General features: G+C 39.2%; 1 protein-coding gene across 10 annotated transcripts in view; it reads left to right on the forward strand.

Moving 5' to 3' along the window:
- Nucleotides 1-399: 399 nt before the first annotated feature.
- The window catches only part of dock3 (dedicator of cytokinesis 3), a 304,695-nt gene continuing 284,880 nt past the window's right edge, over nucleotides 400-20,214 (forward strand). For 7 of the 10 annotated variants that reach the window (XM_067416269.1, XM_067416277.1, XM_067416274.1 and 4 more), the window contains exon 1: nucleotides 403-893. In XM_067416269.1, coding sequence (XP_067272370.1) covers nucleotides 857-893 — 37 coding nt within the window. In that variant the 5' untranslated portion in view covers nucleotides 403-856. Of the gene's footprint in view, nucleotides 894-20,214 lie in introns of all 10 variants that reach the window. The other 3 variants (XM_067416270.1, XR_010897931.1, XM_067416279.1) reach the window with 3 other exon arrangements.

The following is a 20,214-nucleotide window of genomic DNA, read 5'->3' on the forward strand; positions in this document are numbered from 1 at the left end:
TTATTTTAGTTGAAAGACTGTGTAACCATGGTAGCAACATTTCTGTGACATAGGCTACACATAACAAACAATAATCATTTCATTAAATAACGAAACTAAACGCCAGAAAGAATCTGAAAGCCACTGTTTAGAAATCTGGCTTTTAATTTTATTATTTTTATTATTTTTATTTTTATACAGAAGATAGGCTATCTGTAATATTTTTGTTGAAAGACCGGTGAATTTCTATTATTGCCAACACACTCTGCCTAACTGTAGCATGAAAACTAATGTGAAGTGCGTGTGTCAAGTGTTTTAAAATATTGACCATCCTTAAAACACAAACATGAGTCAATAACGCAGCGCGCGCTCTGTCGAGCGTTTACTGCTACTGTAAAGCGCGTGTCCCGTTAAAGAGCGACAATCTGCGTCATGTGACGGCGGACGGACGGACTGAGAGATGAAGATGGCGCAGCACCGGCGCTGAAGAGTCCCCCTTTCACACCGTAAAATCACGGAAAATTGTATCGATTACGCGTAGAAGAACGCCACGCGCGCGCGCGACTCGAGCAACGCTCAAGGTTAGTTTGTCCTAGCGCTGTTTTGTCGGATTCCGGCGCGGAATAACGACTGACCGACTCAATGAAATAAATAAATGATCGTCTCCATCCTCAGATGTTGCTGCCGCCGCATCCATAACGGGAGATCCAGGCGCGCGGATGGGAAACCTGAGCTGACGTGTGAAATATGTCGTTTGTTTAATGAAACGCACATCCGTGAGATAAACAAGTCTGACCGTCCGCTTGAACTTTAATGTGTCACCGTACATGACATTTAACCGAAACTCTTCTGACATCTTGGTTATTTTACCGGGATCATGTGGACACCGACCGAGGACGAGAAAATCGGAGTGGGTGAGTTGAAAAAACAAAACGTTTATCCTTCTTGTTGTGATTATACAGTTGGAAATATTAGTCCTGCAACTGATTTCAAGTATGTTTTACGTGGCTTACAAATCATTTAAGGATTTGGGAAGGCATGCTGTTAGAAAATGTATGAAAACATAGGAAGAAATTGCTTTTTTTATGCAGCATATTTAAAATACGTGCACCAGGCGCTGGGGATTATATTGAATTCATCGTGTAAATCTGTCTGCACGACTGTTGAATACTAACGTGATGTTACAGTAGCTACACACACTCACTCACACACACACACACACACTGCTGATGTTGAGGACGCTCCGCCGACAGGGGGCGAAAAGAGCGGTGCGTTTCCAACAGGTGCATAAGGTGGAAAACATCTAACATTTAGTCCATCACTCATCATCCACACATCATCTGAGAGAACATATGCCTGCAAAACAAATGGACACACACCGTCTTTATTGTTGAAACGCGCCGTCTTGCATGTCGCAGTGGTCACCTTTTATCCGAAAGCTTCACGTCAGTGCCGTTTGCTCCTCCCCTACTGTTCCTGACTGAATATCACACACGCTTCATGAGCAGAAGCACATTTCAAACGCAGAGGTCATTAGTACCTTCAGAAGAATGAATCATAAAGGGGGGTAACGCTGCTGCAGTAAACAGGGAACTTGACTTATTATTCTCATAAGGGCCTGATGAGTCACCATTTTCAGAGAACAGCATTAAGGGCGGGCGTATGATTGGTCATGTACAATCCAGCCGTCGTTTCGGTCAGATAAATGCTGATTAATAAGACGCATTGTTGTGTGGACTCAGTTCTGTTGCTTCACTTACTGTGCTCGTGTGAGTCCATACAAAATGGCATCCTTCACTGGTATATTTTTGCTTGATGATGTTTGTTTGTGCCGTTAGTGGTTTGGGTGAATTCCAACAAGCCTTTTCAGTCGCCTCAAACTTTAATTACTCATATGGGTGATTCTTTAATTAGGGCAACTCTTTTTTTTTCTTTTTCTTTTTGTCTCCAAGGATGATTTAAATGAAAAAAGACGTTTGTTTTTTCATGAGGAAAATATTTGAAGAATGATTCATAGCATTTTTTTCTCTTAATATTTTTTCCCAATTTTTTTTTCAGAGTATGCAACACTAAATTGGCTTAATCAGGGCATTGAATAAATGTGAAATGTTTAATTATTTTACTTGTACAATTTGTATAACATAACAAAATGTCAAGCATTTAAGTGTAACATTGCGTTCTCCTTGTATTTTGTTATTATTCAAGTCTAATTTTAAAAATTGTATAATTAAAAATGAACATTTGGCTTGCCTTTTTTTAAAAATAGCTTGACATTAATTAAAACTATATGTCATTAACGAATCAGTTAGTTCGAACAGTTGTTGCTTAAGTTATTGCCTAAATATTTGATAACTTGATAATCTGAAAATTAAAATCTTTAAAGTTAATTGCCTGCTAACTAGCTTTTTGTATTAGCAAGACTGCGGGGCGTTTACACAACACCATTTTCGACAATTTTTTAAAAATATTTTATGCGTTTTGGCAGTTTACATGACAATGGTGTTTTGGGAGATTGAAAACGCAAACTTTTGAAAACAGGTTTTTTTTTTTAAAGTGCAAGTTTTTGAAAATTATACCGTATCGTCTCTGTGTAAACTACAAAGAAACTACTTTCTTTACGCTGTCGTCACGCGCATGTATATTACACATTCAGTCTACAGGCACATAGGGCCCTATTTTAAAGATCTAAGTGCATGGTCTGAATAGGTGCAGGTGCACTTAGGGCCTGTCCGAATCCACTTTTGCTAGTTTAATGACAGAAAAAAATTTCTGTGCATGAGGCGCATGGTCCAGAAGGGTTGTACCTAGTCTCTTAATGAGTCATGGGTGTGTTTTAGGCGTAACGTGGAAATAAACCAATCAGAGTCTGATCTCCAATTCCCTTTAAAAGCCAGTTTTGCTTGCACCATGGCGGAATCGCTATTTACATGGCGGACTTTGTGAGCGAAAAGACAACGCTTCTCCAGAGAGGAATCTTTTTATTTTTAATATTTAAAAATATTTGTATACTGCTGCGCATCCCTGTGTGTGTAATTAGCAGAGTGTATGCGCGTTGTGCACCACCTACACTCTTAGAAGAAAAGGTCATATAGAACCTTAAAAGGTTCTATCAGCGCTACGCAGTTGGAACCCCTAAAAGGTTCACTGCAAAAAATACTTTTCTTACTTAGTATTTTTGTCTTGTTTCTAGTCAAAACATCTAAACATTCTTAAAACAAGAAGTATTTACTAGACAAGCAAAAGTAATTGTCTTATTTTGGGGAAAAAAAACAAAAAATTAAGAGAGTTTTTGCCAAGATAAGAAATGCATTTTTTTCTTTGATAAGAAATGCATTTTTTTTTTTTGCAGTGTTCTATAGAGAACCATTTTTAAGTGCCAAAAGTGTTCTTTCTTGTCATTATAGAACCCTTTTAGCATAAAAGGCTCTTTTGAGTATGCTCAACTATACTTCTATATATAACCTTTTAAGGGTTCCAAGTACGTAGCTCCGATAGAACCTTTTCTTCTAATAGGCTCATATTACTAACACTCCCTTTAAATAACACAAAAAATACTGCATTTGACTTTAGATCATGTTTTTTTTGGTTGATGTCGCAGTTGATTTCAGTTCCTCAAAATAGCAACACACCAACAATGCTCCTGAATACTCCTGGTTTTCAGATAAGCATGATCATGGGTGAACAGAGGGGCGCGAGTGCATTTGCTATTTAACAATGTGACGCTGGACGTGAAAATGATAACTATGTCGGGCTGAAACTAGCAAAAAACACTTGTGTTTTGCCTGGAATCGCATTGGGCCAAGTGTATGACAGGTCCCGTAGTTTCTTTATAAGGTGACATTGCCACCTACTGGCCTGGCATGACTAATACAGTGTTTTTTTGTCGTTTAGCGGAGCCGTGTGAATGAGGATTATTTTAATAACTGGTCGCCTGTCGTCTGTACACAAAAAACACAGATAAACATTTTTGCTTTTACTACATCGTTGTTGTGTAAACGTACCCCAAGCCTTTTCCTCCAAAAATGCTTAAATGCCATTACCATCACACACAATATCAAAAATCCCTATCACACAATTGGTTTTATCATTAACTAAAATTATTCAAAATTGTTTTAGTTAATTACGATACAACTGATGAGCTAAAACAGAATATAAATATTAGCTAAAATCTTCAAAACCTAAGAAATGTTGTTTTGACTGAAACAAGTTTATTAATAAAAATGAAATAAGCCCATAACAATTACTAAAAGTAAAGCTAAAATAACAAATACAATGAAAATATTTGAATAGTGTATATAAATATTAAAATAACACCGATATCACCACACAATATAACAAAATAAACTTTTCTTTTAAAGAAGAAGTTACACATACACTGTAAAAAAAATTTGGTTGGTTTTTGTTGGTTTAACTTAAAAAAGTAAGTAACCTGGTTGCCTTGAAATTGTGAGTTTATTGAAATTAAAACTTTGAGTTGATACAATGAAGGAAATTAGTTTAATAAATAGAAACTCAAAATATTATTGTATCTGAACCACATAAAAAAATTGATAAATCATGAAAATAGCACTATTTGGCATGTTCCACTGCGTCATCAGAAATAACACACACAATTACCCAATATGCGTACAAAATCTTTTAATAATATTTAAGGTTGTCAAATCTCAAAAAAATTTCATTGTATTAACTCAAATTTTTAATTTCAATGAACTTAAAATTTTAAGGCAACCAGGTAACTTTTTTTCAAAATAATTTTTTACAGTGTATATGATGTGAGATACAGATAATGAGATGCTCATAGTGCCAGTTTTCTTCTTTTATTTGATGCTGCATCTTATTTGCAGGGAACAGCAAAGCACTAAAAAGTAAAAACAAGTAAATTTAAACTTTAAAATTTCTCCCCAGGGAGCCATATAACCTCAGATACGGCCCATTTCTCAGAGCTGTCATCCGACATCTGCTTTAGCTTTAACGACTATATTTTAAGAGCTACAGAATTATAAACTTATAGGAAGAGCCCAAGTATTTGTCATCTGGAAAAGCAGATCCGTCAAAAGGATGGGAGTTTTAGATTCCGAGGCAGCAGAAGGTGGAAACTCATGGATGCTCTCCAAAAGGCCGACCCCCCCCGAGATTCTGGCACGCCATTGAAAAACAGCTATTCACGCTGGCTCTGTGTGAATGGGTCTTTGTGATGCAATGGCCATGCTGAATGTGATGCTAACCTCGCAGCCTGCTAATGCACCACACAGTTCACATCAATGAAGGCCATTTTTCTCCCCATCTCTACGTTTACTGTAGAAAACAAGTTGAATCAATAGTGGTTCGATATTAATTCTGCTCACTTTTGAAGGTGTGCTACATTAACCATATCGTTTATCGCACCGCCGCTGACTTTTGATGGCATTTTCAGGACCAGAACAGGTGATATTAGTGTCGAAACAGAACATTTTGAGGTTGTAAAGGAAATTATCATATTTGAGATGATGATTACCACTACATATTACAAATTCCACCTCTTATTTTGAGGAGGACTATAGGCTACCAAAGAACGGCCTCATTTTAGTAACTACACTGTTTAACATTGTTGATATAATGGAGATAATAAGATGGAAATCTTCTGAAAGAGAGCCAGGCTGCCCAATTTTATGGTTAAAGAGCCAAATTTCCTCGTAATGCCTAGAGGTGATGTATAATTTACAAATGTGCACAATTACATCCCATTTTGATCTGGCATTGCGTAATGTTATATCCTTGGGGTATTCGCGAATGGCAGCACTCATCCTGCGTTTTTTATTCACATTTTGATATTTCGACTAGGATATTTATCTCATAATTGATTGTTGTTTGGGAGATAATGGCTGCTTCCAAAATCAGATACATGCCCACTATATAGGAGGTGAAAAACAGTATGTGACAAAAGAAGTATGTCTTAAATTAAAGTACTGAAGTGTGCATATGATGGACACTTCACTATCCCATGAGGCCACGAGAGAGGATTTATGAATGGAGGTGAAGCAACTGACGCTGTACTCTGTGTGACATGATAATGACAACATGTATGTAGTTGTATGTTCGCTAAATGTTAGCTAGACAGGTTTTATCATAAACTTTACTTTAAACTTTCAGATTACATTCATACTACATGCATTCATACTGGTCTAAATATAACTTACTTTTTTTGTGCTCACAAAGTACTCTTCAAAATAAGTACCTACTCAAAAGAGTAAGCGACAAGAAAAAATGGCTGTGCTAGCATTTGTGACCCTGGACCACAAAACCAATCATAATTGAGATTTATACACCATTTATAAATAAGCTTTCCATTGATGTATGGGTTGTTTGGATAGGATATTTGAAAATCTGGAAATCTCTCAATACCCTTCTGAGCTGTATTCCTCACAATCTGGACCAGCCAATCACATCGTGTATAGAGTCGGCGGGCGGGGCCATAATGACGACGGCCGAGTTGCGTTTGCATGCTTCTGTTGTCTAGTAAACACATAAACTGGCGAACGGCGGTCTTTCAAATCAGCTTTGACCGCGATTCTGGAAGACTTGGAGTTAAGCTTTTCTCTGAGAAAAGAACAAAGAACAGCACTGAAGTCATTCTTAAGAAGGGAAGATGTGTTCGGAGTTTAGCCGACCGGATACGGTGAATGTTTAATCTTTCAACAAGCTCTGCTTCACCTTCGTTGCTCTGGTTGGTGTAGCGCTATCCTATCGCGTGCAGAGGGAGTTTGAAAGACAACCGTTTATCCCGCCCCTCGGATTGAGCTGTCAATGGTGAGTTTCCAGACCAAACATCTTGATGTGGGTCTGGCTTGTCAGGCTAGTTCTTTACTGATTTTTGGCATAAAATAAAAATGTATCATTTTGTGTGCAACTTATGACTGGTTTTGTTTAGCATGATTATCAACATAAAAGATAATTGACATTGTTGGTTAAATGTTTGCTAAATGTTAGCTAGACAGGTTTAATCATAAACTTTAATTTTTGCATTCGCTTAAAGGTGCAGTAGTATTTAGTATGTAGTAGTATGTAGTATTTTTGGAGTAAAATATTCAAAAACCACCAGTGTTATATGTTGATCGGTTGAGTTCTTACTAGGGGTGTCCCCGACTAAGGATTTTCTACATTCAAATCAGAATTGTCAAATCTTTCTATGGTCGACCGATAGTCGAATGAGCTGGGAGGGGCATAACACTAGGTGTAGTCAGCAGGAGGGTAAAACAATTTTTTTCCTTTACACACTGCACACAGCAACAACTTTAAAAAAAATAAAAAATAAAGCGACCAAAACTGCCTGCCAACTGACAGACAGACTGACAATGGCTTTCTTACTTAGGTTTAAAGGTGCACTATGTAGTATTTTTGCAGTAAAATATCCAAAAACCACTAGGCCAGTGTTATATATTTTGTTCAGTTGAGTACTTACAATATCCCAAATGTTTCCAACTATTTGTAAATTGTGAGAAAATGGCTATTTTAACTAAGGACGGGGACGTGTCAGCATAGCGTTTGAGGGAGTCGCCTGTCAATTGCTTGGCGTGGGACTGGGGGAATAAAGGGTACTGAGTAACCAGGGCCCGAGGCAGGGAAGTGCGTTTTCTATACATACACATACATGGTACGGGGGCCCAGCAAGATGGTTTGTACCCAGGGCCCAAAATTTGGTGCTACGCCACTGATTGCGTCATATCTGCGTTACCCTCGGTTTTATTCTGCAGAAGTGCTTTTCTCTTAGCAGTGTGAACATGTCACAGCAGCGCCAAGCGAATGCACAGAGTAACATCATTTTAAAAACACTTAAATGTATCTAATATGATAAACATGCTGCTTTACCTTATACTCATGACCGGAAAAGCGGAAATAGTGTGCGACTGTGTCCCATCCCGTCATAATAAAAGCGGTGTGTTTGTTTTACAATTGCTCCAGCGGCCGTGCTTAGTTCCACAACACTCGGTCCTGCTCTGCTTTACACTACAGTAACGTTAATAACCGCATCCATGAAAATGATTTCTGCCCGAGTCCTATTTTTCACCGGCTGTGAGGTGAAGACCACATGTCCCAAGATACTGCGCTCACACTTGGCGTCATCAAACTATGCCTTTGCTTAGAATAGGCGCCCTCAATTGGATGGAAAGTTGCAGAGTGCACCTTTAAATAAAAGGTAATGTGGTGGATAAACATGCGTAAAACATTTTCTCCTAAAATTTTAAAGCTGAGATTGAAATATAAAACATCACACAAATATATAAAAGAACATTTTGATAAATAAACCTAAAAAATACCTGCCTAGAGCTCCTCAACACTCGGTCCTGCTCTGCTTCACAATACAGTAACGTTAATAATTGTCTCCATGAACATGATTTCTGCCCAAGTGCAATCCCGATTCTTTCCACCGGCTGTGAGGTGAAAACAACACGTCTCTAGATTCTGAGCTCAAACTTGCCCTCATCAAACTATGCCTTTGTTTTAAATAGGCACACTCTAAAGGACATAAAAATTACGTAGTGTAGATTTAAAGGCGCACTTTTTGGTAGTGTTGCGCTAACTGTGCTCATACTGACACCTAGTGGTGTGGATGTAGACACACAAAAGTTTACAGTTATTGATGCCATTGCATAAGTGCATGTTTTGTATTGGGAAATTATTAATTTATTCTGTAAGCAAACACATTTAATTTTAAGAGTTTACCAAGATAAACTAAGTTGTATCAAAGTCCCTTTAAGACACTGCATTCCACTCTTTGAATAGGGAAACATCAAATTCTCCAAAACTTGTTGGCCAAGCTTAAGATTAAATATCATATTTGAAACCACTAATGAAATCTGACAATGGTCTCATAAATGTGGTTTTTAAATCCTTGAATAATGAAAAAAAATATTTTACAGCCTAATGTGCAATGCGCAATCCTCCACTCGTCTCAAAACACGGACTGTTTCTATAGCAACCGGAGCTTCTAACGGCAGCTGCAGTGACGTAATGACTTTACAAATCAACTATTGGCTCTTTCATTTTGAAAGAGCGCACCATCTTCCTATATACTGGTTGTATTCAGCTGGTCATGTGATTTCAACATGGCTGCCCCCATGAAGCAACCCACTCCTTCCTAAACAAATCCGTTTTTTGGGCTATTGATATAACTGTTGTCTTCATCTCATGGTGTACATGATTTCGATGCCTTTTTTCTAAAAAATTACTACTCGGTTGTTCTTGTAAAAGTTCCTTAATGAAGGAAAAAGTGTTCTATTAAAAGTGAATGTTTATCATTAACAACATAGCTATGTATCAACCAGACTGATGAATCAACATCCGGCTCTGTAGATATATCTAAGATCAGAGTTCGGAAGTTGACCGTTTAAAACATGAGCCTTAGCACGTGCTGATAGATGTGATGGTGCTAATAGCACTCTTCTAGCCCCTTTTGAGACTTGTTTGTCATCTGCAAATCTGCTTAAATGAAGGAGTTAACAGGCAGATGGGGGAACTATTATGTCCCCTAATTTAATCTGCATTGGATGGACGGCTATAGAGGCCCAGCCTCACGCTGAGCCCGGGGACACTTTAGATATTCGCCATTGAATATTCATCTTTGCTAAATGAAGAGGCTGCGCTCAATTAGAATATTATAGAAGGATGTGATTGTGGGCTGTCAAAGAGATGGGGTGAGAAGGAGGGCGGCCATTGTTGTTCAGTGGATCATTAAATGCAGTTATGATGAGCCTATGACAGGAAAAGAGTGCCCATGATTTCAGAAGTGTTGATGGAGGTGTTCTGGAGGCACTGTAAAGTAGGTGGTAAGTAAAAGTAGGTGGTGGAAAGTCTGTTTGTTTGCAGGACTGTCACTTAGACTGCAGTTCGTTATTATCAATGTTTGCTAAGGCTCAAATTATGTGGCTTGTTGGGCTATGCTATATTTTTTAAGTGTCCAGACTTAATTTTTTTACCTGATAGATATTGATATTGGCAATATAATCACACAGTCTTACCTGTAACTAAAACCAAATTATCATTAATTGGAGGTTAGCAGGTGTTAGGTGGCTAGCAAATTAATATCAACATGCTAAACATGCTAACTTGAAATCTAGCAAAGCTAATTAGCTCCAAATCAACTTCCGTGAGAGATTGTTAGCATAATTTGCTCACCAATTTTGAGTTTTGTTTAGGCTAGTAACACAAATAATTAAAAATAAATGAACAAATAACATAAAATAAAAGGTTTAAAAGCTTCTCTGGCACTTTAAGCCTTTTTTCTCCTATGGGTCCCTCAAATAAGCAAGCAGTAAGCACCTTTGGCAATAGAAATGAGTGTAAATAAGCATAAGTACGGCCCGCCTTGCTTTGCTTATAGCTTCCACAATTCCTTGAGCTCATACAGTTTTGGCGTGACTTTGCCTGGAACGCTACAAAGTCGTGAGTCGTGGTTTGAAGTCGTAACTCACGGGCTCAAAAACCAGCCAGGAACGCAGCATTATAAGCATCTCAAACCAGCTGCCATGCTTCAAAACAGACCTAACCAGCATATGCTGTTTTTTTCAACAGGGTAGGTGGTGGAAAGTGTGTTTGTTTGGGAGGCTGTCACATTTCAGACTGCAGTTAGATATTAGCGATGTTTGCTAAGGCTGATATCTCAAATCAGGCAGCTTTTTAGGTGTGGGATTCATTTAGTCAAAAAGCGTACAGACTTTTCACCTAAAAGACAATAAAATTGGCAATAAAATCACATAGCCTTACCTGTAACTGAGCCAGATTATCAATAATGGGATGTTATGGTGTTAAGTGGCTAGCAAATGAATATCAACATGCTTAAATGTGTTAACTTGTTATCTAGCAAAGCTAATTAGCTCCAAATCAACTTCCGTGAGCGATTGTTAGCATAATTGACTTACCAATTTTGGGCTTTGTTTAGGCTAGTAACACAAATAACTGAAAAAAAAAAAATGTTTCCACTTTGCAGGATATAAACTAGTTTGCTATTCCTACCAGCTTATCAGTACTTGGAGGTTATGGTGTTAGGTGGTAAACAAACATGCTAAAAATGCTAACTTGACAACTAGCAATACAAAGTTAACTCCAAATCAGCCTCTTCGAGAGATAGTATAATTTGCTAATCAATTTTGGGTTTTGTTTAGGCTAGTAACACAGATAATTACAAATACATTTTCCATTTTGCAGAATATAAACTATTTTTCTATTCCTACTGTTATCTTGAACTTGTATTCAAAAATTAGGTGGTGTAAAGTTTCTTTGTTTAGGAGGCTGTCACATTTCAGACTGCAGTTAGTTATTAGCGATGTTTGATATCTCAAATCATGCAGCTTTTTTAGGAGTGGAATTAATTTAGTTAAAAAGTGTCCAGACTTTTCACCTGCATATATGCAAACTCCTCACCTTTAGGTGAGAATTTACCTTTTTGAGATCAAAAGTTCAGTCCGTTCAGGGGTGCGTTTCCCAAAAGCATTGTTAACCAACTATGGTCGCAGGTTCTGTCGTTATCAACATAGTTCAACCAGTCTGTGTTTCCCGAAACCATCGTTTCAACGAACATTCGCAAACAGCACCGCAAATTTGTGGGGTTGGAACGACAGATCTCGAGCTGTGTTTAGAAGCAGAGTTTCTTGTTTGCATGACATATGGACTTAATATATCCTTAACTTAGCATAATAAGCAAGCTGACATTCAGTACAATCATCTTTTATTTCGAATACATCTTCGAACACAGGTGCCATGCTCATAATAGCAAAAAAAAATCTAGCATGAATTCAATCTCAATATAATTCATTAAAAGCAGTTATTACTCCACCACCTGTGGGACATCATTAACCAACGTGGCTGAATCACAGATTTGCGACAATACGGTTTCGGGAAACAGTCGTGACTAGCTTGTTGATTTCTTCAATGATGCATCATCCTATGGTAGTTAAGCAGTGAGTAACGTCATTGTATGGGAAACGCACCCCAGGCTGATCTTTTTTTCTTGTTTTGTAAAGAGTGACATTACAAGGTAAAAAAATAAAATAAAATACACAGAAAAATGAAAATAAATGCGTCTTGTGAGTGACCATGACAACAGCAATCATTAGGCTGTGCCAAAATATTACATCTGCTGGAGCAACATACAAAGCCAGACGGCAACACAGTAGGCAGGAGGAGGTCCGCGAGAGCAAGAGGGTTGCCTTGGAGGAAGAAAAACAGGCAAGGCTGAACATGCAGCAAAACACAGGAAACAGGCCCTTGAAATTCTGGTGGCTAAACGTCAGAAGATATAGGGTTTAACTTACGAGGCGGTGTACAAAGTATCCCATAACACATTTGCAACCCGTGGGATCTTCAGTTTTCAGTTTTGAGTGTAAATAGCTTAGATGATTTCCAACATACATTTCATCTGGTTGTTGTCGTCATGTTTTTGTTTTGTGTATGTATTCAGCTCCCACATCTATTGAATCCTTTTTTGTGTTTTATAAAAGGTTGTTTTGTCCTAGCCTGACAAGCCAGACCCACATCAAGATGTTTGGTCTGGGAACTCCCCATTGACAGCTCAATCCGAGGGGCGGGATAAACGGTTGTCTTTCAAACTCCCTCTGCACGCGATAGGATAGCGCTACACCAACCAGAGCAACATGAGCCGGAGCTAGCTAATAGATTAAACATTCACCGTATCCGGTCGATAAAACTCCGAACACATCTTCCCGTTTTAAGAATGACTTCAGTGCCATTCTTTGTTCTTTTCTCAAAGAAAAGCTTAACTCCAAGTCTTCCAGAGTCGCGGTCAAAGCTGATTTGAAAGACCGCCGTTCGCCAGCTTCTGTGGTTACTAGTAGCACACAAACGCAACTCGGCCTTCATTATGTTATGCCCCGCCCACCGACTCTATACACGATGTGATTGGCCTGACCAGATGTTTGGTTTTTACAGCTCAGCCTGTATTGAGAGTTGCTAGATGACACTCGCGGCAGATTGGATTTGCTGCCGCTAGGGTGCAAATAAAACCTGCATAAAATTGTCCTGCATAAAACACAAAAATGTTTACCTGTTACCTGTTAGAATTAGTTTTCAGGCAGATGCAAAGATACTTAATAGTGTCTAGGCATGAGCATAAAGTAAAGAGTAAATATATAAAAAGAGAATGTTTTCTCTATCCACACAATGTTCTCACCTTTTCACCCCTCACCTGTTTGCTTCACTGCGTGACCTAACAGACAATAAAATTGGCAATAAAATGACAAAAGACTTACCTGTAACCGAGACCAGCTTTTCAGTACTTGGAGGTTAGTAGGTGTTAGGTGGTAGGTGGTAAACAAACATCCTAAAAATGCTAACTTAAAAACTAGCAAAACAAAGTCAAATCCGCTTCGGCGAGAGATCCTGAGGGTTAGCAGGTGTTAGGTGGCTAGCGTAGCAACATGCTAAAATATGCTAACTTGTAAAATAGCAAAACAGTATGTTCCCTTTGGTGTTCAATAGTATTGTTTTCTAAGCAAATTTGGGTTTTGTTTAGGCTAGCTACACAAATTACTGACAAGTAATTCGGGAGAACACCGTTACTGCAGGATATAAACTATTTTTGCTGTTTGTACTCTTATGTTAATAAATACCATAGATCTCTTGTGGAACCGCCACATTTTCACCCCTTACGCATCTCCAAAATGTGTGATAGTGCTGCATATCAGCAAGAGCAGAACACGGAGAAATACGCAGACAGAGAAGGGAATAACAAGGCACAAAACACAGGAGATGTCAACAGTCGATACCTCCACCAAACTGTTCACAGCCATCCTTAATCAGAGGGGGCTTGTTCACATGTTCAGTCACAAATGCCACTGTTGCAATGCTGTGAGACATGAACATTTGGGAAGGGAAGGGAAGCTTGTTGGGGGAGTAGAATTGGCATCCTAGACCTGTCATCCGGAGCCCCACACAAACTCACGCAGGCTTTAGTTTGTGAGCTTCCTTTACACGCGCACTCCTGCTGAATGCTTGCTAGAGGCAATGAATGTCAATTATATCAAAATCTGTCAGCTCCTGATCGTTACTCCTATTTTGTCTTCGATCGGGCATTTAAAAGCTTCATTCTTAATGAAGTCTTATGGTCAGCCTGTGAATGTAGTGCAGCTTGCCTAGGTCTAATAGGTTTCTGTGGATGTGATTAATATTTTTGCTTTTTATTAGTGACTCCTCATTATTATGTCTTTTATGTAGTTCATAATATAGTTGTTATGCACAAATATAATATATATTTTAAGGTTACATTTTGTTAAATATAACCCAGCAAGTAATTTTGCATTTAAAAGACATCATATAGCCATCCAAAAAAATGACCTGACGTCGAGGCTAAAACAAGGAAAAATGTGGGCTGTCTGTAAAAATGTAATAGGCATCTAACAATAACCCAAGAATATATTAGTCATCTAGAACATGAACATGTCACATAAATGAGAACAAACACCTTGCTGGAAAGTATAGGGCCGACTTATATTTCTGCGTCAGACCTACGCCGTAGGTTACGTGTCGGTTTTCATTTATACTTCTGCGTCGTTGTCCCGCGTCAACGTGTAATTACACATGCAGACCGCTAGGAGGCAGTCTACAGGGTCTAACCCACAGTATCAAGGCAAAAGCCGAAGAAGAGGCAGCAAGTTGTGTACGTTAGGGATGGGCGATACCACTTTTTTGTTTTCGATACGATACCAAGACTTTCAAGGACAGTATCGCCGATAACGATACGATACTTCTTAACATAACTTTTAAATGATTAAATGTATTCAATTATTACAATTATTAAGAGTAAAATGGGTAATGATAACCACTTAACATTATATTTGAAGGGCATTTTAACATTCAGTACGCCTTAATTGTAACTCATTAGATCATAATTTTGTTTATACATGGTGAAATTTTGTTTACTTGTAGTAACCATGGGAATCTACAAATACTAGTTGAACTACAGGCACTGTAGTAAAAAATAAACCAAGGGACCCATAAAATGCAGCCTTTTTATTCTGAAAGTATGCAATTGTGATTTATCTTAACATTAGTTACAAAATAGAACCTGATCAATATCTAATTTTAACAGTAGCCTTTATAGTGTAATTACACTCTTTAAATGTAGAGTTTCTATTTGTTTATTGTGAAATAAAATAGTGTTGGGAGACGCAGCCCTGTTTGAATACAGTGCCAGCAGTGAGCGAACGCTCTCTCTGTCTCTCTCTCTCTCTCTCTGCACATTAAGCATCTCTCATCGACTAGCAGAGTTAAATAAGAGGCGATCTGTTTTCAGTCGCGGTGGCTCGTGCACAGACAAACATTTCAATCTATTGCAGATTCTATTCATTCTGCTGAAATCAAAAGCACCCAAATGTGTCCCTACTCTTGTTCTTTGGTTCCTTGTTCTTCTCCATCTTTGGTTTTAATGAGAAAAAAAAAAAAAAAAACTATACAATGGTTGATTAGAAGCCAGAACCTCTGGCAGGTTAACAAAAACCCTACTACTAGACCATGTGAGAGCTCACACAGCGGATCTATGTTTGCACTAACATAAAGACTTTCAGGACTACAACTTTTCATGTCATATAGCAGATGTAAGGATGAAACTATCATCCCATGCAGCTTTTATTATTATTATTATTTTTTTATCTGAGGGAGGAGTTCTAGCAGACAATCACAACGCATGCAGTCCACGTAGAATTGACATGTTACATTTTTGGAGAGGTGCACGTCAGGGGGCGTAGCCACAATATAGATAAAGAAGTTTAAATCAGCCTTAAAGGGTTAGTTCACCCAAAAATGAAAATCTGATGTTTATCTGCTTACCCCCAGGACATCCAAGATGTATGTGTGTTCATTTCTTCAGTAAAACACAAATAGATTTTTAACTTCAACCGTTGCTTGTATAATGCATGTCAATGGGGTGTATTTCTATGAGTGTAAAAAACAGACAGATGTACCAATCCATATTAAACACAGTGGCTCTTGACAACACATTCTCTGTAAAAAACTAAACAGTATTTATGGTATTTTTTTTTTCCCTCATATCACACGGATCTCATCCAGTATTCCCAACGCCATTATTTCCGCCGGAAGAGGACAAAATATATATATGATCGCTTCGGGTTTTGACCTTCTCAGGCAGAAGTAATGGCGTTTGGCGTGTGGCGTTTGGTGTTTGGTGTTTGGCACTTGGAGTTCGTGGCTCCATTTGTGCAGTAAACTTGCACAACGTATTTGAATGAATAATTTATGGATACACGGCAGTCTGTTATTGCAGGGACATTGACTTTACATTTTCACACCCCTAAACATGACTCGGAACAAAACAAACTGTGATCAGTTGCATCAGTCAAATGTCCTCTTGGGCAGTACTTGATCAATGAAAGCTACAATAGAGTCCAGACCTTCTGCTGTCGTCTGAAGGTCTGGCTAACTCTGAAGTGATGTAAGACGCATGGTTTTGTGACTTTTATTTTTATTTTATTTGTAAAACAGAGGTCTCAACCCTGCTCCTGGGGACCCACTGTCCTGCAGAGTTTAGCTCCAACCCTAATTAAAGGCAGGTGAAGCTAATCAAAATCTTCAGGATCAATTGTTGAAAATACACAGGCGGGTGTGCTAAAGCCGGTTGGAAAGCAGGACACTGGGTCCCCAGGAGCAGGGTTGAAGACCTCTGGTGTAAAAGTTGAGAGGTCCATCTATCACTTTTTCAATGTTTATAGAGTTAGTTTGTGGAATAAATATATTGACTATAATCTGTGTGTACACTAGCTTGACGAGCCAGACCCACATCATGATGTTTCTTCTGGAAACTCACCATAGACAGCTCAATCCGAGGCGTGGGATAAACGGTTGTCCTTAAAACTCCCCCTGCACGTGATAGGATAGCACTACAAACAACCAGAGCAATGAAGGTAAAGCAGAGCTCATTGACAGATTAAACTTTCGCCGTATCCGGTCGGCAAAACTCTGAACACATCTTCCCGTTTTAAGAATGACTTCAGTGCCGTTCTTTGTTCTTTTCTCAGAGAAAAGCTTAACTCCAAGTCTTCCAGAGTCAAAGCTGATTCGAAAGACCACCGTTTGGCAGTTTCTGTGTTTACTAGAAGCACGCAAGCGCAACTCGGCCTTCATTATGTTAAGCCCCGCCCACCGACTCTATGCACAATGTGATTGGCCCGACCAGAGTTTGGTTTTTACAGCTCAGCCTGTATTGAGAGTTGCTAGACGACACTTTCGGGCAGATTAGATTTGCTGCCGCTAGGGTGTGTCTAGATTTCTAGGCTATGTACACAGCTTTTTTTTTTAAATGGTGGTTCGTTTGGCCAATCGGCACCAAATTACGTCACTGGTAGTTCCTATTGTGCTGGGTTAGACACTACTCTAATTTAGTTCCCCCAAATGAGTTCCTAGAACTAAAATCGTTCCTAGCTTGTGTGGTGCTAATACACCAAAATCTGGGTACTTCAGCCGTTATTTCTAGGAACTATGATAAGGTTCCTTCGGTGCGAAAGCACCTTATAGGACTATAGGATGGTAATACAAGTCTACAACCCAATTTAATATGATATTTCTGAGTGAAACTATCTTAATTTAATTACTCAGGAATTGATTGGATCATAAAAAAAGCTGCCGGTACATACCAGAACAGAGATACTATAGAACATTAGCTGTCTCTGGAAAAGAAAAGTTCTTACAGATGGCTCATGTTTTGGTTCCTTTTTTCTGCATGCCATTTGATTATATAAGAGCATATGAATCACTCTGTGTATTGTCTATACAGAGTAGGAACTGGAACAAGGATTAGGATTTATAGTTAAACCTCACTGTAACATTATAGATAATATCTCGGCTACATCCTCCAGCCGAGGTCAGAGCATGTCTTAATTGCATATCATTAGCGTTAAGTGCTCTGAATTAATTTGAAGATCTGATAAATAAGCAACAGAACGAGTGGTTTTAGGGGAGGCGCTGTCCAAGGTGCTGAACACAGGCGCATTGTTCAACACAAGCGGATTGATACCTGAGACGCTCTGGCAGCAAATGGGTTTACCACGGTTTTCTAACACCCAAGACGCATTCAGCAAATCCTCGGTTAGATACTCCTTCAAAACACATCCCCCTGAAATCCCGGGTCTTATGTCAGTAGCGACATAATCGCTGTGAAAGTGGCGTGTCGGAATCCTCCTATTTACCTTTTCCTCCGGCCCAAGCGACACTCCTGAATAAACCCGACTGAGCAGCCGGCGGGTCATTAGTAAACCATTCTGGAGCTCTTGCTAACTTGATTGGCTCTCCTTCAGTCTCAAATCAAACATTTACCTTGCATCAATATTCCCCTGATTTGAAGTAAATTCCAGGCACCTTTTCTTCACACACTTCCCTCTTGTCAAACAGTCTCTCTCTCTCTCTTGCTGTTTATTGTCCTCAACGATTGATTCTCTCTGTCGACAGCTTGCCCTAGTGCTAATCAGGGAGATGTGCTACAAGATTGCGATATTTCTCCAACGAGCTGGTCTGACGCTGTGCGTTAGTAGCTTTATTTATTTATTTTTTATGAAGGTTTATTTAGTCACCCTTTGATCATCACTCATCCCCAGGGAAACGAAGGCATAAAATTGGCTGTTATCTTCCCAGGATTCAATCTGAAATCTTATGGTGTGTGTATATCCTGTTTTAGTAGTGTATAGAATCAGTATTTGATGCAGAACGTCATTATGGTATGTTTTCTAGGACTTTTAATATGTGTTTTTTATAGATTATGTATGCATAGAATGACAAACAATACTGAAGATCAAAATGCTGGATGGATAGATGGATGAATAGGTCAAAACAACAGATGGATGGGTAATGACAAAATTATCAGATAGATAGATAGATAGATAGATAGATAGATAGATAGATAGATAGATAGATAGATAGATAGATAGATAGATAGATAGATAGATAGATAGATAGATAGATAGATAGATAGATAGAAGACGGACGGACGGACGGACGGACAGACAGATAGATAGAAGACGGACGGACGGACGGACGGACAGACAGATAGAAGACGGACGAACAGACAGACAGATAGAAGACAGACAGATGGACAGACAGATAGAAGACAGACAGACGGACAGACAGACAGACAGATAGAAGACAGACAGACGGACAGACAGATGGAAGACGGACAGACGGACGGACAGACAGACAGATAGAAGACGGACGGACGGACGGACATACAGATAGAAGACGGACGGACGGACGGACGGACAGACGGATGAATGGACGGACAGACAGACAGACAGATAGAAGACGGACGGACGGACGGACAGACAGATAGAAGACGGACGGACGGACGGATGGATGGACGGACAGACAGACAGATAGAAGACGGACGGACGGACGGACGGACAGACAGATAGAAGACGGACGGACGGACGGACGGACGGACGGACGGACGGACGGACGGACGGACGGACAGACAGATAGAAGACGGACGGACGGACAGACGGACAGACAGACAGACAGATAGATAGATAGATAGATGCAGAGCATCACTATGGGATGTTTTTAAAGACTTTGAATTGTTTTGACTCCCGACATGGGGTCCTTTTAAACTTTTGTTTGTGATTGAAAGTGTCTCTTCCCCAAAAGGATGTGCGTTATTCCTCCCGTAGACAAGGCCGACAGAAGGGCCCTAGGCATTGTGGGATTCTGTCTGAGAGTTCCGTTGATGTTATGGCAACCGTTGTAAAACAGAAGCCGGCCTGCAGAACTCTGGCACAGGGATTCCAGCATTACCATAACAACCCTGTTGTCACAGTCAGAAATTAGCATGGTTTAGTAAGCAAGTCACTGCCGAGGTGGTGAATCGCAAGTAAGCCGACTGGCATAAGCGATTGGGATATTTTACTACTTATCTGGAATATATAATGTCTTGTATATCATTTCTGGTGGCGATATCAGTACTATAATATTTTCAATATTTAAAAATAAATAAATTAAGGAGTACTTTAACCATCAGTATATTATCTCACAGGTAGGAAAGTGCTATAAAACCACTCAAAACCTGTTCTCTCAACCATATCAGTCTCACTAGAACATTCTAAAAGTGCTGATGGCTAGTTCACAGATTTATTTTTTTCTCTACTAAAAATCGCCAGGCTGCCCTTTTCACTAAGCCCAAAATAGAAGGCTGCAGTCAGCTAAACAACTTTTGTCTTCTGAAAGGCCTCACGGCCTATTGATTAGCCC

This window comes from Pseudorasbora parva, chromosome 14 (genome assembly GCF_024679245.1).
Source record: "Pseudorasbora parva isolate DD20220531a chromosome 14, ASM2467924v1, whole genome shotgun sequence".
Lineage (NCBI taxonomy): Eukaryota > Metazoa > Chordata > Actinopteri > Cypriniformes > Gobionidae > Pseudorasbora > Pseudorasbora parva.